This window comes from Sander vitreus, chromosome 21, assembly GCF_031162955.1.
Source record: "Sander vitreus isolate 19-12246 chromosome 21, sanVit1, whole genome shotgun sequence".
Lineage (NCBI taxonomy): Eukaryota > Metazoa > Chordata > Actinopteri > Perciformes > Percidae > Sander > Sander vitreus.
In genome coordinates, this window is record NC_135875.1 from 411441 (window position 1) to 438940 (window position 27500).

At 43.7% G+C, this 27500-nt stretch overlaps 2 protein-coding genes across 3 annotated transcripts in view; one reads left to right on the top strand and one right to left on the bottom strand.

The window, feature by feature from the left end:
- The window catches only part of minpp1b (multiple inositol-polyphosphate phosphatase 1b), a 16761-nt gene extending 4888 nt beyond the window's left edge, over positions 1–11873 (top strand). The window contains exons 4-9 of one of the 2 annotated variants that reach the window (XM_078278707.1): positions 1081–1275; positions 2528–2625; positions 4710–4840; positions 5482–5615; positions 6781–7046; positions 10328–11873. In XM_078278707.1, the coding sequence (XP_078134833.1) occupies positions 1081–1275; positions 2528–2625; positions 4710–4840; positions 5482–5615; positions 6781–7034 (812 nt within the window). In that variant the 3' untranslated portion in view covers positions 7035–7046; positions 10328–11873. Of the gene's footprint in view, positions 1–1080; positions 1276–2527; positions 2626–4709; positions 4841–5481; positions 5616–6780 lie in introns of both variants that reach the window. The other variant, XM_078278706.1, reaches the window with a different exon arrangement.
- A 3359-nt stretch (positions 11874–15232) lies between these two features.
- LOC144536525 (microfibril-associated glycoprotein 4-like) lies at positions 15233–27230 on the bottom strand. Its single transcript, XM_078279712.1, has 6 exons — positions 27127–27230; positions 23204–23359; positions 17602–17640; positions 17362–17458; positions 17125–17292; positions 15233–15763 (listed from the first exon to the last, which is right to left on the bottom strand). The coding sequence occupies exons 1-6, from the start codon at positions 27130–27132 to the stop codon at positions 15510–15512; spliced, it is 720 nt and encodes a 239-aa protein (XP_078135838.1). The 5' UTR covers positions 27133–27230; the 3' UTR covers positions 15233–15509.
- Between the last annotated feature and the right edge of the window lie 270 nt (positions 27231–27500).

A 27500-nucleotide genomic window follows, 5' to 3' on the forward strand; every position in this document is an offset into this window, starting at 1 on the left:
TTTCCCTTTGTTTGTGTCCTTCGTTTACACGCTAACGGAGAATTTCTCCTCTGAAAACGGGGATTCTGATTGGCTAACGTGGGCTTGAGCTTCTCGTTACACCGCCACCTACAGGTCTGGGGTGCTCTTGACAGCATATATACACGGGGACGTGTAACCGAACACGGAGAGGTTGAAATGTCTGTTTATGAAAATAGCCGTGTAGCATGTGTCTCTCTGTCTCTGTGTCTCCATATCTCTGTATCTCTTTGTCTGTGTCCCCGTATATATCTGTCTCAGTGTCTTTGTCTTGGTCTCTGAGTCTCTGTATATCTGTGTCAGTGTCTCTGTGTCAGTGTCTCTGTGTCAGTGTCTCTGTGTCAGTGTCTCTGTGTCAGTGTCTCTGTATTTGTGTCTCTGTATCAGTGTCTCTGTATTTGTGTCTCTGTATTAGTGTCTCTGTATCAGTGTCTCTGTGTCTCTGTATCAGTGTCTCTGTATTAGTGTCTCTGTATATCTGTATCAGTGTCTCTGTATCAGTGTCTCTGTATTTGTGTCTCTGTATTAGTGTCTCTGTATATGTGTCTCTGTATTAGTGTCTCTGTATCAGTGTCTCTGTATCTCTGTGTCAGTGTCTCTGTGTCTCTGTATATCTGTATCAGTGTCTCTGTATTTGTGTCTCTGTATTAGTGTCTCTGTATCAGTGTCTCTGTATTAGTGTCTCTGTGTCTCTGTATATCTGTATTAGTGTCTCTGTATTAGTGTCTCTGTGTCTGTGTCTCTGTATTAGTGTCTCTGTATATCTGTATCAGTGTCTCTGTATTAGTGTCTCTGTATTAGTGTCTCTGTGTCTCTGTATCAGTGTCTCTGTATCAGTGTCTCTGTGTCCCAACCAGCAGCAGCAGGTGGTGTCCACTAAGAGCCTGGTTCTGTCCCAGGTTTCTCCCTAAAAGACGTTCTTCCTCACCACTGTTGCACCAAATGCTTTGTCTTTGTGGATTGTTGGGTCTTTGTAACGTGGTCGTAGCGTGGTCTAGACAGGGTTTGAACTGTCCACTAGTGGAGTGAATGTTCTGAGTCTGAGCGTGTCTCCGTCTGCAGAGGGACGGTACAGCCACCAGGTGGACGACGAGCTGATGCGTTTCTTCGAGCGTTGCCGCGGTTACGTGGAGGGCGTGGAGAAGAACCGCACGGCGCTGCTGGAGGTGGAGAAGTTCAAACACGGGAAGGAGATGGAGGCAGTGAGGAGGAGAGTGGCCGAGAGACTGGGACTACCTCAGCACCGCCTCACACCGGGTCAGACACAGAGACACGGACAGAGACACACACACACACACACACAGAGACACACACACACACACACACAGACACACAGAGAGAGACACACACACAGAGAGAGACACACACACACAGAGACACACACACACACACACACACACACACACACACACAGACACACAGACACACAGAGAGACACACACACACACACACACACACACACACACGAGAGAGACACACACACACAGAGAGAGACACACACACACACACACAGAGACACACAGACACGGACACACACACACACACACACAGAGACACGGACACACACAGAGACACTAACACACACACACACACACACAGACACACACACACACACACACACACACACACAGAGACACGGACACACACACACACACACACACACACACACACACAGAGACACAGAGACACACACACACAGAGAGAGACACAGACACACAGACATGGACACACACAGAGACACTAACACACACACAGAGAGAGACACACACACACACACACAGAGACACAGAGACACACACAAACACAGACACACAGACATGGACACACACAGAGACACTAACACACACACACGCACAGAGACACACACACGCACAGAGACAGACACACACAGAGACACGGACACACACAGAGACACACACAGAGACCCACACACAGAGAGACACACACATACATACACACACACACACATACACAGAGAGCACAGAGACACACACACACACACACACAGAGACACACAGACACACAGACACGGACACACACACACACACACACAGAGACACGGACACACACAGAGACACACACACACACACACACACACACACACACACACACACACACACACACACGGACACACACAGACACACACACACACACACACACACACACAGAGACACGGACACACACAGAGACACTAACACACACACACACAGAGACACACAGACAGACACACACACACAGAGACACACAGACAGACACAGACAGACACACACAGAGACACACACACACACACGCACAGAGACACACACACAGAGACACGGAGACACACAGAGACACACACACACAGAGACACGGACACACACAGAGACACACACAGAGACCCACACACAGACACACACACACACAGAGACACACACATACATACACACACACACACATACACAGAGAGCACAGAGACACACACACACACACGAAGCTCTAAATGAAGATTGTCCCTGTGTGCGTTGTGTAGATCTGGTTGAAGCGGCGTTCTTCTTGTGTTCCTACGAGCTCTCCATCAAGTCCCTCCACTCTCCGTGGTGTTTCCTGTTTGACGAGGACGACGCAAAGGTACGAACACAACCATCGCTGTCCTCCAGTTATATATACATACAGTGCTCCGCATAAATGAGGACAGCCATGCTAAATTTGACTAAAAAGAGGAATACAAAAAATAATCTTTTGGAAATTGATCTTAATGCCTTAATTGAAAAAATAGTAAAAATCCAACCTTTAAGGACACCAGTTATCTTTAAAGGTTGGATGTGGGGGTATGGTGAAGGGTATGTGATGATGTGGGGGTATGGTGAAGGGTATGTGATGATGTGATGATGGGGGGGTATGGTGAAGGGTATGTGATGATGTGGGGGTATGGTGAAGGGTATGTGATGATGTGGGGGTATGGTGAAGGGTATGTGATGATGTGATGATGTGGGGGTATGGTGAAGGGTATGTGATGATGGGGGGGTATGGTGAAGGGTATGTGATGATGTGGGGGGTATGGTGAAGGGTATGTGATGATGTGGGGGTATGATGAAGGGTATGTGATGATGTGGGGGTATGGTGAAGGGTATGTGATGATGGGGGGGTATGGTGGAGGGTATGTGATGATGTGGGGGGTATGGTGGAGGGTATGTGATGATGGGGGGGTATGGTGGAGGGTATGTGATGATGTGGGGGGGTATGGTGGAGGGTATGTGATGATGGGGGGGTATGGTGAAGGGTATGTGACGATGGGGGGTATGGTGAAGGGGATGTGATGATGTGGGGGGGTATGGTGAAGGGTATGTGACGATGGGGGGGTATGGTGAAGGGTATGTGACGATGGGGGGGTATGGTGAAGGGGATGTGATGATGTGGGGGGGGTATGGTGAAGGGTATGTGACGATGGGGGGGTATGGTGAAGGGGATGTGACGATGGGGGGGTATGGTGAAGGGGATGTGACGATGGGGGGGGTATGGTGAAGGGGATGTGACGATGTGGGGGTATGGTGAAGGGTATGTGATGATGTGGGGGTATGGTGAAGGGTATGTGACGATGGGGGGGTATGGTGAAGGGTATGTGACGATGGGGGGGTATGGTGAAGGGGATGTGATGATGTGGGGGGGGTATGGTGAAGGGTATGTGACGATGGGGGGGTATGGTGGAGGGTATGTGACGATGTGGGGGGGTATGGTGAAGGGGATGTGATGATGTGGGGGGTATGGTGAAGGGGGATGTGACGATGTGGGGGGTATGGTGAAGGGTATGTGACGATGTGGGGGGTATGGTGAAGGGTATGTGATGATGGGGGGTATGGTGAAGGGTATGTGATGCGATGTGGGGGTATGGTGAAGGGTATGTGATGATGGGGGGGGTATGGTGAAGGGTATGTGATGATGGGGGGGCAAGGGATCTTTATCAGGATCATAGTATCCTGGATCCATGAAATAACTGGCCTTTCAAAATAAAAGTCTGCCTGCCTCTATGGGAATCTAACATAGGGGTGTACTGACTTATGCCTCCTGTATTTTAAGGAAGAACATTTATTTATTTACGATACATTATTCATTCACAAAGATAATTGGTGTCCTTAAAGGTTGGATTTTTACTATTTTTTTAATTAAGGCATTAAGATAAATTTCCAAAAGATGATCATTTATACTGAGCACTGTACATACATACATACATACATTCATTCATACTCACTCAGTCATAGCAGCTGAGATCAGTTGCATTGTTTTTGTAACCAGTGCAGCAGTTTTCCATTACATTATGTGCTTACATAATACCAAAAGGGTTCTCAATGTTTTCTCAGTGAGCCTTTTGCAATGATATCAGATTAGTGACCAGAATGAGCCTTTGGAGCATTGGATGAATGGTTGCTGATAATGGGCAATGTAGATATTGCATTAAAGATCAGCCACGTCTTTCTACAACAGATGACAACCCTTTTTTTTTCCTGTAATGGAAATTTCTGAGTGACCCCAAACTTTTGACCGGAAGGTGTATGTATATATATTTCCCATTATGATTAAATATGGGGGGTGTGTTGTTCCAATATGTTCCAGCTCTATACATTACCATATTTTTAAGGGCATTGGTTGTGGGCATGGGCAGGATACAGCCATAACCTACGGCCAGTTAGTCAGTTAACCCTAACTTGTGTCTGCAGGTGTTGGAGTACAAGTCTGACCTGAAGCAGTACTGGAAGCGCTCTCACGGTCACATGATCAGCGGTCTGTCCAGCTGTCCTCTGTTCCATCACGTCTTCAGGACGCTCGACAAGGCCGGACGTCCACGCAGGTCAGTGGTCGCCGGTTCAATCCCCAGACCGACAGGATAAAATCTCGTTGGGGAAAGTGAAAGAGCAGCGCTTGTCCCTCCCTCATTACCACCACTGAGGTGCCCTTGAGCAAGGACCTTAACCCAGACTGTGGTAGTACTGGGCAGCTTCCTGTTATGAATGTGGTCAGATCAGACTGTGGTAGTACTGGGCAGCTTCCAGTATGAATGTGATCAGACTGTGGTTGTACTGGGCAGCTTCCAGTATGAATGTGATCAGATCAGACTGTGGTAGTACTGGGCAGCTTCCAGTATGAATGTGATCAGACTGTGGTAGTACTGGGCAGCTTCCAGTATGAATGTGATCAGACTGTGGTAGTACTGGGCAGCTTCCAGTATGAATGTGATCAGATCAAATTCACAAATATGTAGGATATAACTACAGACATTACTGTAATCGTACATTGTATATTATGTATTATTATCAGCTGCAGCATGCAGCGCGTGCTCGCAGAACGTTATCGTTCAGCAGCGTGGACGCTCACATCGTTCTAGTGATCGTTCTTGGGGTGGACGGGCCTTTACTGTGAAGAAAAACAGATGACAGGGAAGCTGACAGAATGAACATTATTGATAATCAGTGATTTGTTTGTGTCCGTCAGGTCCACGGACGTGCCGCCTGAGCCAGCCTCCATCCTGGTTGGTCACGCCGAAACGCTCCTCCCCCTCCTCTCCCTGCTGGGGCTCTACAAGGACCAGACGCCGCCCACCGCCGACAACTATCGCACTCAGCACGGTACCGAGCCACGCCCCTTTATCACGCCACTGTACAGACAACTATCGCATACTAATAACAAGTTCTGCAGCATCTTTTTCTCATATTTCTGGGTAGATTCATGACTCGAGCCCCGGTCAAGATGGCCAACGACTCCATGTTATCATGTAGGAACAAGTAGTGTTGTGTTTTCTTACTATGCAAATAGTTTCATTTAACAGAGAGAGAAGAATAGTAATCACTAATATCATTCTATGCAAACAGTTTAATAAATAACAAGAGGGGAAGTATGCATCATAATTTCCCTAATTTTCCCGTCCACCGTGCAACTTTTTGGTCGTTGCTGTTCCCGATGTTTTTGTCTGTTTTTTCATGCTTTTTTTTGTTGTTTTTGAAGCATTTTCTGGCTTTTTTTTCAACATTGTTATACTTTTTTTTTTTCAAATGCTATAAAACTGAATACAACACCCAAATTGAATGAAAGTAGTGGACTGATCATTTATTTAACTTGTGAAGAGCGTTGTAGGGAACCATCCACGTTACTTTTTTTGACAATTTCCTTGAAAAAAACAAACTGAAAATGGGTCAGATTTGACCGAGGACAACAGGAGGGTTAAAGGAGAATCCCGGTCTATTCCCCCCCGTAGATCTGTTGTGTGTAAATGTGGAGAGCTGTCAGTAGCAAGAAGAACTAAACCAATCAGTGCTGCCTACACCGTGTTAGCCTCCTGCTAGCGTTAGCACCCAACAGGCTTAAACAGGGCAGGTTAAAACCTGTTTTTAGCCTCTAAACAGGCTCTAAATGTCATTACCAGAGCTCCCCATGTGCTGTGATTCCTTCTGAGGGAACGGAGGTATGTGCTGGCTGGATTAACAACGTTTATGTCTTTCTGTCACATCTACAGCAGTCAGATTCCCTGTGTTCCCTCAGAAGGAATCTCTGCACATGGGGAGCTCTGGTAATGACATTTAGAGCATGTTTAGAGGCTTAAAACAGGTTTAAAACCTGCCCTGTTTCAGCCTGTTGGGTGCTAACGCTAGCAGGAGGCTAACACGGTGTAGGCAGCACTGATTGGTTTAGTTCTTCTCTACTGACAGCTCTCCACATTTACACACAACACAGCTACGGGGGGGGAATCCACCGGGATTCTCCTTAACAGTGGGTCTTGTGTGTCTCGTCTCTCAGGTAGAAGTTTCCGCAGCGGTCTCATCGTCCCTTACGCCGCCAACCTGGTCTTCGTCCTGTACGACTGCCAGCGCGGCCCACGGCTGCAGCTGCTCATCAACGAGTCTCCGGTTCGATTCCCGGGGCTGGAGACGGAGGACGCGCCGCTGTACCGGGACGTCCGGGCCACGTACCGCCACCTGCTGGACGACTGCGACTTCGACCGGGAGTGTGAGGGGCGGCCGGTGGGCCGGGGACCCAACACCGAACTCTGAGCGGAGCAGCAGGTACCCCAGCAGGACATCTGAACACTGGACTCACTTCAAATGTCCTCTGCAGTTCATTTCTTCACACCAGAACCCACAGACTGTAAAAATAACTGACGGAGAAGCTGTCATCTTTAACCTTGGGGGGTCCAGCATTTTGGGCCCCACAAGGCTGCAGAGCCCACAAGTATACTGGACTCCTGGTTTTTGGACCCCACGAATATAGTTAAACCACACACACACTCACACACACACACAAACACACACCTTTCTCTTAAAAGGACAAATCCGGCTCAAAATTTCACACACTTTCATGGTAGCATAATGAGGGTCCCCACATGTAAACATTGAGAGCTTTGTAAGTGTACAGACAGTTTATTAAAAAGAGAGATTATAAAGACCGTTCACGTATACAGGCAGGCGCCATCTTGGGAAAACAGTCATGGCGACACAATCGTTGGTTTTCCTTCAGCTGCAGCCGCTGTTCTTCTAGCAGGCACCACTGCTGCTTTCTCTCCTCCTTAGATCGTAGTTTCTCCTGCTCAGAAAAATACATTTAAGAAATTTACCTCGAGGAGGAGGTGGAAATGCTTCCCTTTTCTTAAACCTCCTCCATCATCGCTCCACTTTCTCGTGACGTTGCTTGGTCTTTACGTCTTGGCAATACAATCTTTGGTTCTCCTTTAGCTGCACCCGCTCTTCTTGGAACAGGCACCACTGCTGCTTTCTCTCCTTATATTTTGGGTTCTCCTGCTGGTTCTGCCGCCATCTCCGTTTACGGGAGGGATGTCCTCCCCGTCCCTACAGGGAGACGGAGAGCTTGGAGAGCTGGAGGAACAGCTGGTCACAGTGCTGCTGGAGGAGGAGCTCCCTTTGGCTGCTTCTGCTCTTTCTTTCTCCTTCTCTTTCTCTCTTGCTTTCGCTCTCTTTCTCCTTCTCTTGCCACTAGCCATTTTTGAAAGAAAACAGCGTGCCACAATTGGGTTTAAATACAACACAGCTGCTCGCTCATTGGTCAGATTTAGCCAGATTAACCAATGGGCATTATGGGCTTTGTAAACAAGCACCCAAGACGTTTTGGGCACCACCTAAGTCGATTAAATGTAATTGAGTTACTTGTTTCATATCCAATGATTGTAGTTGGTCCCCAGTGGGCTTCTTTAGCAAGTTGTCGTGCTAATGCCTCTTCTGCTACCGTTTCTCCTGACGTCTCTTGGTCTTTGAGTCTTTAATGTCCTCCCGCTGCTCGTCTCTCAGCTCTTGGCGACACAATCGTTGGTTTTTCTTCAGCTGCACCCGCTGTTGTTTTACATTCTTTCTTGTTCTCTTGTCTTTTCCCTTATCTCTGTTTATCTGTACCTGTCTCCCACGTGCTAGTTCTACCTCTACCAGTAGATGTCTGTCTTTGTCTATATTTATCTCGGCCTGTCTCTCTATTGCCCTTTGTGTTTCTGTCTCCCTCGCCGCCACTCTTGATTGTGCTTCCTTTCTCTCATTAGATATCTCTATCATTCTGGCTGCATCCAGTTCTCTCTCTATTCTCTTTATGGGTTTAAATACAAAACAGCTGCTCGCTCATTGGTCAGAGACTTAGCCGGATTAACCAATGGGCATAATGGGCCACGGATGCCACGCCCACTTGGGGGGGAAAAGCACGGCTGAAACATATACTACAACCCCTGGTTCATGTTCATCTTGTCTCTTATCAAGTCTCTAGCTCATGCTGTGAGTCTGCTGGTTTTCTGGGGGCCTCCCATGGATTAATGGACCTTTTTCACAGCAGACATGTTGACTTGTCATAGTAGGAAAAGCCCAGCTGAGACTGATAACCTTAACGATGGCTCAGTTCCATCAAGTGTCCCAATAAGATATTTCAGTGAGTCAGCATGCTCAATACCAGGGCCTCTCCTAAATGGAATGCAGCCATCATTAATGGTTTTGAAGAAACCACCTATAGACAGTTTATGAAGACAGTACCGTTCACGTATACAGGCGGGCGCCATCTTGGGAAAACGGTCACGACCAGTCGAACGCCGAACGCCATGCAACTCTTTATTTAAAGAGTGTTTTGTATGCTGCTAAAATCTGCTGCTGGAAATCTAATTTCCTTGCGGGAGTCATCCCAAAAGGATCAATAAAGAGAAGTCTAAGTCTGAACTGTCACTTGAAATCTCTGGTTTCCCAATGGGTCGATAGGAATTACGTTTGTGAAATGTAATTACATGGAAATGCATGAATTACAGTATATCTGTTTATTAAAATATATGGGTGACTAACTACACTACACTACTACGGTTAGGGTTCGACTGGTCGTGACGGTTTTCCCAAGATGGTGCCTGCCTGTATACATGAATGGTATCTTTTTAATAACCTTTAAAAATGCTTGGGTTTACATGTAAGGACCCTCATTATGCTACCATGCAAGTGTGGTGCTATTTTGAGTCTTGTTAGTGGTGTAGAAATAGAGATTTCTTTCTACTTTACCCTCCGCCCCGACGACTAGCGTTATAAGCTAATTAGCGGTTAGCGATAAAACTGGACACATTCAATTAGCATGAAAACATGTTCCAGAGAACGGTCGACTCGGTACGCGTTATTAACCCCTAGGTTCATTTTGTGCCGGATTTGTCCTTTACGTTAGCAGCTAACGCCAGCGCTAGCTAACTAGCTTAGGTTGACAAGGTGCTACCGAACGCTAAACACAACGCTTTCTTTGACACTTTCTTTGTTGCTTGATTTGGCCCTTTTTGACATTTTAAGGCTGTGGAGTCGCCCCCTGCTGGGAGTTAGACAAAATGCAGCTTTCAGGAGCTTCACAAAGCCTTGTCTGTTAAGGTAGTTACACACCAACCAGACGGCCGACCGTCGGCAGAACAGTCAGACTGATCAGTCGGGTCCCCGAGGTCCAAAAAGTTCCTCAGAACACACCAAAAGTCACCCGTACTTGAGCGTACGCGTAATACGTCTCCATATCAGCAGGCAGCGCTGCTCTGTATTGTTTCCATTAACAGTCTGATTGTTTCCCAGAAAATGAAAACCGGCAGCTGATTGGACGAACGCGTCACGTGGGTCTAGTTTCTCCAGAAACTCAAAGCCAGACTGTCACGGCGTCTCGTTCAGAATACGATCTCATATCATCCTAAAATAGTTCACGTAACGTGTTTCTGGAAACATTTGAAGAGAGAAACAGGCCGTGCAGCTGCTGAATCTGTCTTCATTTCAGATCAACAAAGGTCAGATTAACACATGTTCCTCAGATGTTGAGAGACTCTAGTCACGCTCATCCTGCTCCCCGTTTCCAGGTGAGTCCCGACTGTCCTGTCTGACTGAACATGTCAGGTCGGCCCAAATGAAGGCCGACGGCTCCTCCAACGGACGACGGCACGAACACACCGACCAGACTCGAGTCACCGACCTCCCAGACTGTCAGACGGCCGATAATCGACTCGGTGTGTCAGCGCCATTATTTTTACAGTCTGTGGGAGCGACAGGTTTCAAAAACCCAAGAGACAAAGTGTGAAGAGCCTGTAGATCATCGCCCCCTGCTGGGGACTGTAGAAACTGACCTCTGATGTTAATTTCTTCAATAAAAACAGATTAATAAATCTGTCTGCTTTAATAAAAATGACAAAAGGGTTAAAAGTTAATATATTGATCCTATTTTTGCATAAAATATGTTGCAACTCTGAACCACATTGATGATTGTTGACCATCAGTGTGTTTACGTGCATTTAAAAGCCAAACGTGTATAGAAACCTGGCTTTCTCCGACATGTTGAAGTGTAACGGAGTACTTTATGGGCTTTTTGTTTGAGCAGAAAATATCAAACGTGCAGTTTTTCGTACATGTTTTCACACAAGTACCTTACCTCTTAACAGATTAAAATCTGGTGTCTTAACATGAAGTCTGCAAAGTCAAACGCATGAAGGAAGCAACTGTATATAAATATGTAAAAAAATAAATATGTTCTTATTTTAATAGGAACAGATTTGTATTCATTTTTTTTTGGGACATTTTATTTTTAATAATAATCTTTTCCCCAAAGATACTTTAATGTATTAATACCTTGGTTTGTCAAAGCTTAAAGATAACACGCATGAGAAACTGCACGTAAAAAAAACAGAACGACAGGATGAAACATGTTAACATTTTTTGGGGTGTTTGATTTGGGTGAACTGACCGGAGTTTTTTTTCACAATAAGAGTCTCATTAAGGAGATAATGAAGCTGTTCAGTTCTGTTTGGGTCTTCAGGATGAAATATTTTAGATTTTTTGGGGGTGTTTGATTTGGGTGAACCAGAGTCAGTTCGAAAAATGATTGTTTTCATCGGCGGCCCTTCAGGGTTCATTCTGACATGAGTTCCTTCAGGAATTAAGACGCTTTATGTTTATTTATTCCAAGTTTAATGCCAATGCTATGTGTGTTTGTATGATTCATTTCTTTATTGATTTGGGCCTCAAACGCTGCTGTGATCAAAATCTGTGTTGAAGTGAATGAGAGCAACCTTACAAGTAGAAATTCAGCTTTTTCACGTCTGAGGGAGTATTTTCACAATAAGAGCCTCGTTAGGGAGATAATGAAGCTGTTCAGTTCTGTTTTGGGTCTTCATGTTTTTTTTTTATTTTGTTTCAATATCATTCTGCATAACGGAGGCTCAGCTTTTTAAACTTTTGTCAGGTCTCACTCGGTGCTTCTTTGTTTGACTTCCTGTGTATGAGTTATTGCAGAACGATAATTGCCAAATGTTTTTAATTGAAAAGCTTTAATTAATGTTTTTCATAGATCAAACGGAACAGGTTGTTTGCTGTCATTCTTTTCTTTACAATAAAATACAAAGTGAACTTCAAGAGATGTTACTGAACTTCTGTAGAGCCTTTTTTTGATGCATCAGGACACGACACAATCACTTACTACAGACGCAGCTGTCAAATGTTCAACACACTATACTGTCACTTTATCACTTTTTTTCAACATATTAAACTGACTTATTAGGTTTTTCAACATACTATAACTTTTTATTACTTTTTTTGACTTACCGTATTTTCGGGACTATAAGTCTCACTTTTCTTCATGCTTTGTCTGGTCCTGCGACTTATAGTCAGGTGTGCCTTATATATCAAAATATATATAATGTAACGTGTTTAAATGTTATTTCATGCTGAAAACATTACCGTCTACAGCCGCGAGAGGCGCTCTAGGCTTGTGACGACTATGTGCTGCTCCTAAAGACAACTGAGAAAGAAAAGAAGCTGCAGGAGACTGCAGGTAGTAAAACACGCAGCCGAAAACGGTCATCGAGCAGCAGAAGGAGAGTTTGGAGTGAGAGAGAAACTTGTGAGGGACTGGAGAAAAGGTTAGTCTTACTGCAATGAAGAAAACAAAGAAAGCTAGTCGCGCTGAAATCCAGATGGCCAGAGCTGGAGGAAGGAGTCCACAGATGGGTGCTTGAACAACGTGCTGCTGGGAGAGGCTCGTCAACAGAGCTGTTACGTTACGTTAACGTAGAGACACCTACCGTATTCAGCCCCTTGTTCTGGGGGCTGTTGGGGAGTTTAATAACTGTTAATGTGTTACGTTAACATAGAGGACACCTACCGTATTCAGCCCCTTGTTCTGGGGGCTGTTGGGTAGTTTAATAACTGTTAATGTGTTACGTTAACGTAGAGGACACCTACCGTATTCAGCCCCTTGTTCTGGGGGCTGTTGGGTAGTTTAATAACTGTTAATGTGTTACGTTAACATAGAGGACACCTACCGTATTCAGCCCCTTGTTCTGGGGGCTGTTGGGTAGTTTAATAACTGTTAATGTGTTACGTTAACATAGAGGACACCTACCGTATTCAGCCCCTTGTTCTGGGGGCTGTTGGGGAGTTTAATAACTCTCCTTTCCAGATTAAATGTCTGTTCTTGGTCTTGGATTTTGTGAAATAAATGTCTAAATAAATGCGACTTATAGTCCAGTGTGACTTATATATGTTTTTATCCTCTTCATGACGCATTTTTTGACTGATGCGACTTATACTGCGGAGCGACTTATAGTCCGGAAAACGCGGTACTATTAGGGTTGGGCATCGTTTGGATTTTAATGATTCTGATTCCAGTTCTCATTGATTCTCTGTTCCGGTTGTTTGAGGGTGGAGAGGAAACGGGTCACGTGCCTATTTTCACAAATAATAGGAACGTTTTATTTTGATTCAATGATGGCAGTTTTACAGCTTTTTCAACGTAAAATAAAGCCCCACTAGAGCGCTGCTTACTGAGCTCCAAGGCTGCAACACAACAAGAGCCTGGTCGCTACGGAAACCCAAACTTACGCATATTAATTTGGGAAGCGATGATCGGATTTGAAACCAAATCCTCTAAACGATTCCCATAAAGAAACGATTCCACTGGAATCAGTTCTCGATGCCCAACCCTACTTACTATACTATGACTTTTTGACTTTTTTCGACATACTGTACTATGACATTTTATCCAAAATGTTTTCGACATACTATGACCTTTTTTTGAAATACTATATGAGTTTTATTTTCAAAATTTTCGACTTTACGAAGGAGCATTAGGCCACATCAAGAGGGGAACAATTGAGGATTTTTTTATTTTTTTATTTATTTTGCATTTCGAGAATAATATCGAATGGGTGGTGATGGAGCAGTGGCTATGACCCATGCCTTTGGTGAGGGAGACCTGGGTTCAATTCCCACTGCGATACATCAACCAATGTCTCCCTGAGCAAGGCACTGAACCCCTAGTCTCTCCAGAGACGTGTTACCTCTGAGATATATGTATATATATAATATAGATGAAAGTAAAAAAAAACTGACGAGAATAAAGTCAACTCCTTCATCACATCAGCGCGACTGTCCGCCACGCCAGCTGCCATGTAGGCAGCATCATAGATATGGGTTACCTCCTTGGAGCGCCGCGCTCGCCTGAGCTCCCTCCTCAGGATCAAACAAGTTGATCAATTGTCTTATTGTGTCCTGTGATACAACATGTCCTCTCTGTATTGCACGTAGGTGTAACCATCGATACCCTTATTGCATCTGTCCATTACAAGCTATTTCAGTTTGCAGGAATACGGCCACCTCTTCCAAGGTTGTGTGGAGCAAATTTTCGGCACAATCTCTTCAAAGTCCTGATACTTATCACCATACTGTGTTTATGCGCTAAAAGAGAAATAATTTCCTTGTTATTAAAACCGATTCTGAAGTATAATTTCTTTCTTATTTATTGTCACCGTACAGCAGATAAAGATTCACATTAGAGATTCAAACCTCCACCAAACATCACCTGGCTGTCCTGAACTACAAAGATCTTTTCATACTTTTCATTTTCTTTACTTCTTTCTCTCTTTTAGACTCGTGTTATCAGTTCATGCAGTGATTAAAGGGGTGATAGAATGACTATATAGGGTATTTCACACTGTTCCTTTAGGTCTCCTAATAGGGTAACATTGGTTGGGCTGAAGATTGCCCGAATGCTATTTTTTGGGCCCTTAACTACCCTGTGAATATGTCTCTATTTGGAACAAGAGCTTTTCTTCCAAATATGGTCTGCTCATGAATATTTAGATGAGCTGCGCGCTGATTGGTTTGAGCGAACCCCATAGAAACACATTGGAGACGAGACAGCAGGTCTCATATTTCAGATACTGCAAAGTTATACGTTGTTTGTCGGACTATTTCGTTATTAAATTCACTTCTGAGACTTTTTTATGTGAGAAATCAACTATGTAGAGGTGAAATATGGGCCGTTTTACCAAAATGTATGGCTAATTGCATATTCCGTCTTACCAAATTTGCAATTAGCCATCAATTTTCGTAAAACGGCCCATATTTCACCTCTACATAGTTGATTTCTCACATAAAAAAGTCTCAGAAGTGAATTTAGTAATTCAATAGCGGACCTCTGGAGATCTGCGTGACCTAGCTAGATTCAGAAGACTAAGCTGACCTCAGGTCAGTGGTGTAGCCTATGCAAATGTTGGGGCGTGACAAAGACTAGGAGTTGGGATGCTGACGTCAGCTTCCAGCTTTATTGAGAGTCGCCCGTTTTCAGCGGCAGTTTCAAAATGTGAGATTTGCAGACGATAGGGGTATCAGTGGGACTTTGAGCTTCTATGTCCTATTAACCCACCGGACTGTCGTTATTCAACTATAACAAGGTTATAGTTGGTTTTGCATTCTATCGCCCCTTTAACACCCAATCAGACTATATATGTGTTTCCATTTAAAGATTATGGGCCCTACTTTCCTGCTGCAGCCGCCCAACTGGAGACACATCTGACTTTTCTTCCACGTTGCAGCGAGCTGCGACTGCTTTAAACCATCACAGACTGTAACAAGATTTACAGACATCAGTTGGTTTTCTTGTGCTGGTTCCCAGTTTCAGGAAAATAAGACATGTTGTGAGATTAAATGCTTAATGAGAGAAATCAGAAGAGATGAGCTGATATTCTGCTGGACGTCGGTCCTGGAGAACTACAGCACAGGACGGATCTTCATGCTGATGGTCTTCAGGGAGTAGTTACGACCTTTCCATTGGTACCACTCCATGCCAACAGCATGGAGAGTGCTGTCAGCCCCCCAACGATAAACACCGTTTGGATTTGTATTGTGACAGCTGTTGTACCAGAACGCCCCCAGGCGTAACCTGGCACAGTTCCCTGAATAGGAGTCCAGGTCTTCGTCGAAGGTGGAGAACATCTGTCCGTTGTGATAACTCAGGGCGTCTCCTACAGAAACACAACAAGAGTATAATCAGAACATTATGATACAACTAACAATGATATATACTTTTGGAGTGTATTTACTCCAGTAAATACCACAGTCTACTTCTCTACCTACAGTAAGTATAACTAAATAACACAACTATTAACTAACAACAATGGACTGGTGACGTTTAATGGCTATTATGGGATATATATTTAATTAAAGGGGTGATAGAATGCAAAACCGATTTTACCTTGTTATAGTTGAATAACGACAGTCCGGTGGGTAAATAGGACATAGAAGCTCAAAGTCCCACTGATACCCCTCTCTGCAAATCTCACAATTTGAAACTGCCGCTGAAAACGGGCAAATCTCAACAAACGGTGGTTCCTCCTCATTAGTTTTCATTTCATTTCATTTATTTTTATTTCGAACAAAACTAAAAATACATGTACACATACAGCATGTACCTATATATACATATGCATACATATCCAAATACACACACACACATATATATATATATATATATATAAAATAAAAAGTGTGTAGCAACACACCAAAGGAAAAAGAACAATATCCATACAGTGTTTACAAGTAATATTAAAAATACTATTACCATTTCTGATTTTAAAAAATTGTACAAAAAGGACCAGGATGAAGCCGAAGCTTGTAAAGTTTCCTACCCCTCATTCACTTTAACTCATTTATCGTATTAGTCATATTAGTAGTGTGTCACATTAGTCACACCCCAACATTTACATAGGCCACTGATCTTCATCACTAAATTCACATTCAAATGTGGGCCGTTTTACGAAAATTGATGGCTAATTGCAAATTTTGTCTGACTTTGTGTCGGAATTCAGCGGCCGGTGCTGCCTGGGTTGCTGCCTCGCCGCCCGGCCTGTCTTCCTTCACAGACCCCGGCCCGCTGTGAGCTAAATGGAGCTCCGTCACGGCCGGCAGCCCGCGGTGCTCGATACCCGCGCAAAGTCACCATTTCTGGGTTAGTGGACTACCAAACGCCACTGCACTGACAGAGCTCCAGGGCCTGCAGCTCTCCTCTTCCTGCTAAATGGCCGGTGTGTGTGAGTTGTTAACGAGCTTGTTACGCCCGCAATCTTTTACCACAGGTTCCAGTTAATCTTATAATGGATACGTGTGTTGAGTTATTTAAACAAATAAACGCCTCTTGTCTGCAAGTCCGAGCTCTATCAACAAGAACCATGTGATTCATGAAATGTAAACAGAGGACTGATTTGATTTCTCAGCATCTCGTTTAACTCTTTGTTTAGTTGTTTAGGGACAAGTATGTATCATGAACCAATGTCACACTCCACAACATTAATGGCTGAAATGCTCGTCCTTAATGTGGAAACCTCACCTGCTCCTCCATCAGTGAATCCAGAAACATACAGTGTGTATCTGTAGGACTCAGCGTCGATGGAGAACGAGGAGTAACGTGCAAACGCTTTTTTTCCTTCAAAGTCCTCCATGTCGACCAGCAGCTCATACTTTTTCCTCTGAGTCAGGTGGTAGAGAGACTCAAGACCTGAAAACAAACAAACATTTAGAAACAGTTTCATGAAGTCATGACTGTTAGTTTGGTTTCATTTCTCACCGAGCCAGTACTCTCCAGCAGCGATACCAAAGCCGGCCTTGTATTGATCCCAGCCCCTGTAGAAGTTCACCGTGCCGTCCATCCTCCTCTGGAACACCTGGGGAGGACGGGATGGGGGGTTAACTAGATAAACACACAAGATATCTGACAGCTCATGTTTCCAGACAACAAGGATTTTACTGGAATGTGATTTATTGTGAAGGAACTACAGGAAGTGTTGACTTTAGTTAAAATACTCACCGTCCACCGTCCTCCTTGTGAATCCATGTCACAGTACACCTACACACAAAAACAGGTATTAGTTAATGTTTCTGTTATAGTTTTTCCTGTTTTATTGTGTAAATGTATTCCCTGTTTTCTTGTTGTTTACTGTCTCTTGTGTTCTCTGTTATGCTTCAGTTTCCTGTTTTATTTTGTAGTCTGTTTTCTCCCATGTTATGTCTTGTTTTACTTCCTGCCTTGTGTGTTTTCCCGCCTTTGTGATTGTCTGCCCCACCCTGATGTGTTTCACCTGTTCCTGAGCCCTGGTGTCACCTGTCCCTAGTTTCACCTCGTTACCTTGTGTATTTTGTCTCTGAGTTGTCATTGTGTGTTTAAGTCTACCGGTTTGTCTCGGTGTGCCAGTTTATATTTGGATGCCCGAGGCCTGTACTACGAAGCAAGATTTGGCATTATCGAGGTAACTTCAGGTTCAACCCAGGGTTTTCTGTACCACGACGGTGGATCACTTGTTACCGGGTTCATTCGGATTTAGAAAGCATCATAGCACAGACGGCACTGGTGAAAATTACTAACAACCTTTAACTGCTTCAGACAAAGGACTAGGTCTCCATACTTGTCTTACTAGATCTTAGTGCTGCAATCAACACTATTGACCATACCATCCTGTTACAGAGACTGGAACACTTAGTTGTCATTAAAGGAATCGCACTAAGCTGGTTTAAGTCCTATTTATCGGATCAATCTCAATTTGTTAATGTTAACGATAAATCCTCCAGGTACGCTGAAGTCAGCCATGGCGTTCCTCAAGGCTCAGTGCTTGGACCAGTTCTATTCACCTTGTATATGCTTCCTCTAGGCAATATTATTAGGAAACATTCAATTAACTTTAATTGTTATGTGGATGACACACAATTATACCTTTCAATTAAGCCAGACGAAACCAGTCAGTTAACTAAACTCCAAGCATGCATCAAAGATATAAAAGCATGGGTGACCTACAATTTTCTGATGTTAAACTCAGACAAAACTAAAGTGATTGTGCTGGGCCCCAAACACCTCCGAACCTCATTAGATATAGGTAAAGATATAGCTACTCTGGATGGTATTGCCCTGGCCTCCAGCACTACTTTCAGAAATTTAGGAGTTATTTTTGATCAGGATAAATCCTTTAACTCCCACTTAAACCAAACCTCAAGAACAGCATTTTTTCACCTTCGTAACATTGCCAAAATTAGAAACATCCTGTCTCAAAACGATGCTGAAAAACTAGTCCATGCATTCGTTACTTTCAGGCTGAACTATTGTAATTCCTTACTATCAGGATGCTCAAATAAGTCCCTTAAGACGCTCCAGCTGCAGCGCGTGTTCTGACAAGAACTAAGAAAAGAGATCATATTTCTCCTGTACTAGCTTCTCTGCATTGGCTTCCTGTAAAATCCAGGATTGCATTTAAAATCCTTCTTCTGACCTACAAAGCTCAATGGTCCTATGGTATGCACCTTCATATCTTGAAGAGCTCATAGTACCTTATTGCCCCACTAGAGCACTGCGCTCCCACAATGCAGAGTTACTTTTTGTCATCCCCCGGACATGCCTAAAAACCAGAGGGGACCGAGCCTTCTCTATAGTAGCCCCCATACTCTGGAATTCTCTCCCACCCAATACCAAATAATGTAATACAATTACTAGTTTTAAATCAAATCTGAAGACGCATTTTCACTCTCTTGCTTTTAACTCCCTTTGATTTTTTTTTTTTTTCAGAGCTATGAACTGAATTCAACTTTTTCTTACCTTTTTGTATTTACAAACGTCCCATTGCTGTTTTTTTTTTTTTTTCTCTATGTTATTTTATTTAATTCTTCCTCTGTTTAATTATATTAATGGTACCTTGCACACTTGATTATGTATCTTTAAGGCATACTGTTTCCGCCTTCCCTGCTCTACTTGTAAAGCACTTTGGGTCAACTGTTGTTCATTTAAATGTGCTATACAAATAAAATTGACTTGACTACTTGTGGTTCCTGGAGTCTCTAAAAGTAGAATGGGAGCCAGAGCCTTCAGCTATCAGGCTCCTCTCCTGTGGAACCAGCTCCCAGTCTGGGTTCAGGAGCCAGAGCCTTCAGCTATCAGGCTCCTCTCCTGTGGAACCAGCTCCCAGTCTGGGTTCAGGAGCCAGAGCCTTCAGCTATCAGGCTCCTCTCCTGTGGAACCAGCTCCCAGTCTGGGTTCAGGAGCCAGAGCCTTCAGCTATCAGGCTCCTCTCCTGTGGAACCAGCTCCCAGTCTGGGTTCAGGAGCCAGAGCCTTCAGCTATCAGGCTCCTCTCCTGTGGAACCAGCTCCCAGTCTGGGTTCAGGAGCCAGAGCCTTCAGCTATCAGGCTCCTCTCCTGTGGAACCAGCTCCCAGTCTGGGTCCGGGGGGCAGACACCGTCACCGCATTTAAGAGTAAACTTAAAACTCTCCTCTTCGATAAAGCTTATAGTTAGGGAGTGAGGAGTTGCAGCGTTCGCCTAGACCGGCGGGGGAGGGTGTATTTCTGCAGACACGGCACCCCTTCTCTTCTCTGCTTCTCTTCATAGTCGTTAGATTCATCTACCATATAATCAATGATATAATCTAAGTAGAGGGAGGCAGGCCAGTACAGCCCAATCCGGTTGGGGAGAGTTCTAGCCCGACCAGGCTCCTCTCCTTAACCTAAGTCTTAATTATGCTGTTATAGTTTTAGACTGCCAGGGGACTTCCTTTGACACACTGAGCTTCTCTCTCCTCTCTCTTTCCATCTGTGTGCATCCATGTTCCAGAAATGCTTGTTAATAACCTAACTCTGGAGAGCTTATTCCCCGGAGTCCATATGTTTTCTTTTCGCCCAGAATATTTCCTTGGATTAGGTGGCCCCTAAATCATGGTTGCAGCCTGTCGCTGTGGTCCTGCTACGCACCCTGCTATGCCCTGTTACACCTGCTACGCTCTGCAGTGCCGTGCAGTGACCTGCTACACTCTGCTATGTCCTGCTGCATCCTGCTACGTCCTGTGATGCCGTGCTATGCCCTGCTACATCCTGTGACACCCTGCAGTGCCCTGCTATGCCATGAACTACTACTACCATTTGTAGTCACTGTTCCATTATCTTTGTGACTATTATTGCCATTGTTCATCACACCCCCAACCAGCACCGTCAGACACCGCCTACCAAGAGTCTGGGTCTGTCCCAGGTTTCTTCCTAAAAGGGACTTTTTCCTTGCCACTGTCACACTAAATGCTCTTGGGGGAATTACTGGAATTGTTGGGTCTTTGTAAATTATAGAGTGTGGTCTAGACCTACTCTATCTGTAAAGTGTCTCGAGATAACTCTTGTTATGATTTGATACTACAAATAAAATTGAGAGAGATTAGAGATCAACTGGTGTAAAAGCACCGCCTACTGACCAATCAACACTCAATTGATAACGGCGTCACCGTTCTTAGAAGATCCGGTGGAGCTCGGTGCACGGAGAGAGAGAGAGAGAGAGAGAGAGAGAGAGTCACTTCCCCATCAGTCAGATCTTGGTCCTGACTGATGGGGAAGTGATATTAATAAGCGTTGTGATTTACGCATCTACAGCGTCTGCTATTTTTTTGCCAGCTTTCCTCCTGTTTTAGGAAGCAGCGACTGTATTGCGTTTTGCCCGCAAAACCGTGTCTGTGTTCTTCATATTTATGTAGAATTGTAATTAGCTCTTCTTCTTTAAAATATGCGGCTCTGGTAGATGTTTGCGATTGGTCGTGCTGTGCTAACCCCGCCTCTTTTATGTGAACGCGCGCGTCGCTGGATTGGGAAACCCTGATGGTTGGTTGAACTAGTTGATAACCACCGTCGTGACACAGGTTATGCGGGACCAGGGTTGTTAGGGTTAGTGAAGCCAGGTAACTGAAAGAAATCCAGGACATGTTGATCTTGCTTCGTAGTGAAGGCCTCTGGTCTTTTGGTTCCTCAACGTTTTTAGGTAACATTTTTGCCAGCTTTCTTCAGGACTCCTTTTGTTGTATTGCTTTTTATTTTATTAAATCCTCAACTTTATCACTGCCCTGTTGTCTCTGCATTTTTGGGTCCGCCATTTCCCTAATTGTAACATTAGATCTCAATAAATCAATATATAAATGTATAAATAAATATAAATTAACACAGGAATAAATACAGATATAAATAAATACATAAATAGATATATGCAGGAATAAATAAATAAAAGAATACATAAAAGAATAAATAAGTAAATGAATGCTATAAATGTATTTCTACATTTTGTCCACCTACATTTATTTATTTATGTATTTCTGTGTACATATGTTAATGAGGTAGGAGGTCCTAACCTCAGTTTAAAGCATGATTGGCTACAGGAGTGAGCTTGATTCGGGTCTACTACTTTTGCCTTACGGTTAAGACTGTAACGAGTGAGACATTGCAGATTGTATAGAGGAGCAGGCAGGAGCTGACAGCAGCTCTCCTCTGCTCCCTGTTTACAGTAATATTCTCCTCATTGATTATACGTTATTTCACCCTCAATCCATCATCCACTATTAATCAGAATTTTCATGACTCAAACCGCCGCTGACAAAGTGCTGAAGGTGTGATTTACCGTTAGCATGACAGTGATGTGGCTAGCACCGAGGTACGTAGCGTTATTTATTGAGACTTAAGTCATGTTCTGTCCTCCATAAAGCCAATGCTGAAGCTTCTTAAAGCTGCATTCTATGTTATTTCCAGCAGACTTCACTGGCTCCAAAAAGAAATCTGTTTCTATAGAAGTCTGTGAAAAATTAGCCTACTTCTCACTTGATTTATTTGCATTTAAAAGTACAAAGATAATGCAATGAAATGTATTTTGTGATTTCCGATTCATTCATTGGGATGTCAGTTGCAAAACCAATTTAGCTTGGATATGAAAGGAGCCAGTTGAGATGGTTCGGGCATCTGGTAAGGATGCCCCCGGGGCACCTCCCTAGGGAGATGTTCTGGAGCTGGTTAATGTGGCTTGGGAAAGGAAAGTTTGGGGTCCCCTGCTGGAGCTGCTGCCCCCACGACCCGACCCCGGATAAGCGGGCGACAATGGATGGATGGATTGATAAAAGAGATTCTACAATTGTACAAGGTTCCATCTAACCTGGTGCATTATTAAAAGTTTTAATATTTACATAATGTGTACTTTTTATTTAACACACAAGGTTCAGCTCTACAGACTCTAAAGTGAGTATTGATTGACATTTCATTCATCTTTAGGTGAGATTTTTAATCTTATAAAAATGTGTTTCCAGTGTTTCCCTTGCCATCGGTTTTTAACCCCCGGCTCCTTCCCAACAAGCTAGCATGACATAGTTGGTGCCAATGGTCTTCTAGGTTCATATGATACAGACGGATCAATTCTGGACCGAGCCTCTTAAAAGATGAACCTCAGGATTTAATGAATTCATTGTTGGAACATTTAAATAAAGATCGATTTGATAAGGGAAATACATTTTTTTAATCCAGCCCTAATCTGTTGTATCTGTTGATGCTTCTGTATCAGAAGCATCAGTCAGAACTTGTAATTCTTCACATTATTATCATCTGAAGTTCAACCTGCGTCCCAGAGAGGATGAAGTGTACCTGGAGAGCAGACGTGGCTCCGATGGGATAGATGGTGTACACTCCACTGGGTCGGCTGTTGTCATGATTATAAATGTCGCTGCAGTCCACCGGCAAAACGAGCGGGTGGCAGCTGGTCAACAGTGGAGCCAGCAGGACGAGGACGACTGAAACCAGCTGGAACAGAAGAGATGTTGTCATTTAGTTTGATCGAGAACAAATGTCTGACTTTGGCCTCTGCAGCAGGATCAGGGAGACTCTGCTGTCGTTGATGCATTCTCATTTTGGTTGGTGCTGATTTGAAAACAAACTGTGCTGACATCGTACTCTATGTGGGTTTTTCCACAGGGTTCTCCCTGTGCGTTGGTATTGCTCTCATGCAGAGCTAGAATACTCTTTATAGCGAGATGAAGACTTTTGCTTTCCCTGTCCAAATTATGGGGCCACAAATGATTAAAATGCTTGTGCTGAACCTGTTAACATACTGAAACTGAATGAATGAATGAATGAATTTATTGGTCGTAACCAAAGGGTAGGGTCAGAAGCTTCAGCTTATATATGGCCCCCCCTTGTCACAGTTCTTAAAATAACAAAAACATTTACAAGGAAACAAAATCGACAAGACAAAAAAAGACACAAGAAATCAAACGGAAAGAAAAACGAACAAAACAAAGCAAAAGACGAATCTAAACATGCCTACATCATACCTACATACATACCCACAGACATACATACATACATACATACATACACACCTACATATACCCATTTAGGGTCAGTGCTTATATACATTGCAATTGCCACCTTAAGGTAAATAATATCATAATTAATGATGACAACCCTAATGGTAATGATGCTTATCATCATCAACATGATTATCCAACTTCGCACACAATAATAATAATAATAACTCAGTTTCTATACTTATCTAGTATCATATCTTTGAACCCTTTTTTAAAATATAAAAACATTCCCGATATGTTTTATTTCCCTTGGCAATGTGTTCCATAACTTCCCGCCGCAGACAGAAATGCACCTGCTTTTCATTACTGTGTTACAGGTAGGTTGTTTCCAATTTAGGTTGCCTCTGAGGGCGTAACCCCCTTTTCTTTCTCTAAACATGGTTTGAATGTTGGGGGGAAGTAGATTAACCATGAGACAAACCATCAGATATATACATTTACAAACTTACCTTCATGGTCAGATTTCAGTTGAAGATGAAGATCCTGATGTCAGTGTGTTTGGATGCTCTGTTGTCTTTGATATCTCTGATATCTCTAGTGTCTCATGGTGTCGCTCCCTCTTATTTATATTTTTAAGGTCAATAAATTACTGAATAACTGTTGTTTCACAATGATACAACAATAAACATGTCCTTTGGATTAAACAACATTTGCAGCAGACTTGCCAGCACTTTTGGGAACTCTTTTTTTTTTGGAGAACGCTGAGGTCATAGGTTGTGATAATACAAATGTGTCTGACCATGTGGCTTTTCTTTGTGTTATTGGACATATGTTAAATTGGCTCAATAAGTGACACGTTACAACATGGATTCATAGCTATTTTAGAGTATTTTTAACTAATTTGGTAGCAGGGGGGGGCCGTGATAACTCCGCCCCCACTGCGCTGAGAGTCTAGCTCTGCAGGGTTAATATCTGCAGCCAATCACATCTCTCCATGATGATGTCACTTCCAGTAAACAGACAGCTTCTGCTCAGGAAAGTGTGTGGGGGGGAGGGGGAGCAGTGTCTGTGTGTGTGTGTGTGTGTGTCTGTGTGTGTGTGTGTGCGTGTGTGTGTGTGTGTGTGTGTGTGTGTGTGTGCGTGTGTCTGTGTCTATGTGTGTGCGTGTGTGTCTGTGTCTATCTGTGTGTGCGTGTGTGTGTGTGTGTATATATGTGTGTGTGTGTGTGTGTGTGTGTGTGTGTGTGTGTGTGTGTGTGTGTGTGTGTGTGTGTGTGTGTGTGTGTGTGTGTGCGTGTGTGTGTGTGTGTGTGTGTGTGTGTCTGTGTCTATCTGTGTGTGTGTGTGTGTGTGTGTGCGTGTGTGTCTGTGTCTATGTGTGTGCGTGTGTGTCTGTGTGTGTGTGTGTGTGTGTGTGTGTGTGTGTGCGTGTGTGTGTGTGTGTGTGTGTGTGTGTGTGTGTGTGCGTGTGTGTCTGTGTGTGTGTGTGTCTGTGTGTGTGTGTGTGTGTGTGTGTGTGTGTGTGTGTGTGTGTGTGTGTGTGTGTGTGTGTGTGTGTGTGTGCGTGTGTGTCTGTGTCTATGTGTGTGCGTGTGTGTCTGTGTGTGTGCGTGTGTGTGTGTGTGTGTGTGTGTGCGTTTCCTCTGTTTTGTCTCTTCATGTGAATGAAAACTTGAGAATAGTTTGCTTTCTTTTTGTGACACGTTTTCAACACTTTTCTCACACATGTTGACGCCTCTTTCCCTCTTTCTTTAGCTTCAGACACTTTAGTGATCCTTCAGGTAACGTTATGAACACAGACCGTCTCTCTCTGTGCTTCTGTGTGCAGGTAACTGGCCCAATCCCAAAGTCTGGACTCACGGACTTTGGTGCGCGTTCTCGTGAAATTTGTAAGGGCCTAGGGTTGTCCCAATGTCGAATATCAAAGGGCGTGAGGGTTTGAGGACACACTTACCGAGCCCTTTCCGTGAGTCTGCATCGATGCAGACTTCACCAAAGGGAATTACCCACAGTTCAAAACGTTGTGATGTTTACCGTGGAGACCGTAGGGAAATCAGGGAATTACAAAAGGTCAACAACAGCACGACACACGACCACGGAGCAGACCAGCCTGTTCAGCTCGTAAAACAAGAGGCTGAAAACATGGAATCAGGCAGCCGTCTCCTGAGCCTCGGCCGTGTGGAAAGCGACAATCTTAAAATGAAAATTCCCAAACTGGCAAGTGTCAGCAACATCTTTGTTATTAAATGTCGCCAAGGTAACGTGATGTCCCATTTCTACCTATCTGAGCCCATGTGGCCTCACACACTCAATCACTTAGCACCTGAGATCAATTAAGTCTGTGAGTCTTTAGTCCTCAGGGCTCACTTTGGGATTGAGCCAGTGTGAAGTTAATGTTTGTTCAGACACGCCTCCTGTGTGGACACACCTGAGTTTAGAGAACATGCTCACTCCTGTTTACAGATTACACAACCCTTATTCTATTAAATATTAACATGTTTTATCCAGTTCTTTCAGGAGTAAACAAAGCCACCCTTGTCCTCGCAGTTAATACAGGACGCACATTTCAAGGATTTTATACGATATTGATTATCGTCTCTTTAGGGATATTAGTTTTGGACTCCAAGCTGCATCATTAATACAGCCTCGAGTTATAAATAAGGTATTGCACACATCCTGTTGTTAAAACATGCTGCACGTAACACATGTTTCCCTAAAACACCACGAAACTATCTCTACAGCCTCAAGCAGCGTCCTGTCAAAGTTTGACAGATGTTCACTCAGACAAATAAATCTGTGTATGTGTGTGTGTACATACATACATACATACCTACATATACCCATTTAGGGTCAGTGCTTATATACATTGCAATTGCCACCTTAAGGTAAATAATATCATAATTAATGATGACAACCCTAATGGTAATGATGCTTATCATCATCAACATGATTATCCACCTTCGCACACAATAATAATAACTCAGTTTCTATACTTATCTAGTATCATATCTTTGAACCCTTTTTTAAAATATAAAAACATTCCCGATATGTTTTATTTCCCTTGGCAATGTGTTCCATAACTTCCCGCCGCAGACAGAAATGCACCTGCTTTTCATTACTGTGTTACAGGTAGGTTGTTTCCAATTTAGGTCGCCTCTGAGGGCGTAACCCCCTTTTCTTTCTCTAAACATGGTTTGAATGTTGGGGGGAAGTAGATTAACCATGAGACAAACCATCAGATATATACATTTACAAACTTACCTTCATGGTCAGATTTCAGTTGAAGATGAAGATGAAGATCCTGATGTCAGTGTGTTTGGATGTTCTGTTGTCTTTGATATCTCTGATATCTCTAGTGTCTCATGGTGTCGCTCCCTCTTATTTATATTTTTAAGGTCAATAAATTACTGAATAACTGTTGTTTCACAATGATACAACAATAAACATGTCCTTTGGATTAAACAACATTTGCAGCAGACTTGCCAGCACTTTTGGGAACTCTTTTTTTTTTGGAGAACGCTGAGGTCATAGGTTGTGATAATACAAATGTGTCTGACCATGTGGCTTTTCTTTGTGTTATTGGACATATGTTAAATTGGCTCAATAAGTGACACGTTACAACATGGATTCATAGC

Bases quoted from the DNA above. Each gene is read 5' to 3' on its own strand.
- LOC144536525 (XM_078279712.1), bottom strand. The intron at 17,641-23,203 runs GTACACTTCATC...TTTTGTGTGTAG, and splicing joins GAGCCACGTCTGCTCTCCAG to GTGTACTGTGACATGGATTC. The intron at 17,293-17,361 runs GTGAGAAATGAA...GTTTGTTTTCAG, and splicing joins TGCTGGAGAGTACTGGCTCG to GTCTTGAGTCTCTCTACCAC.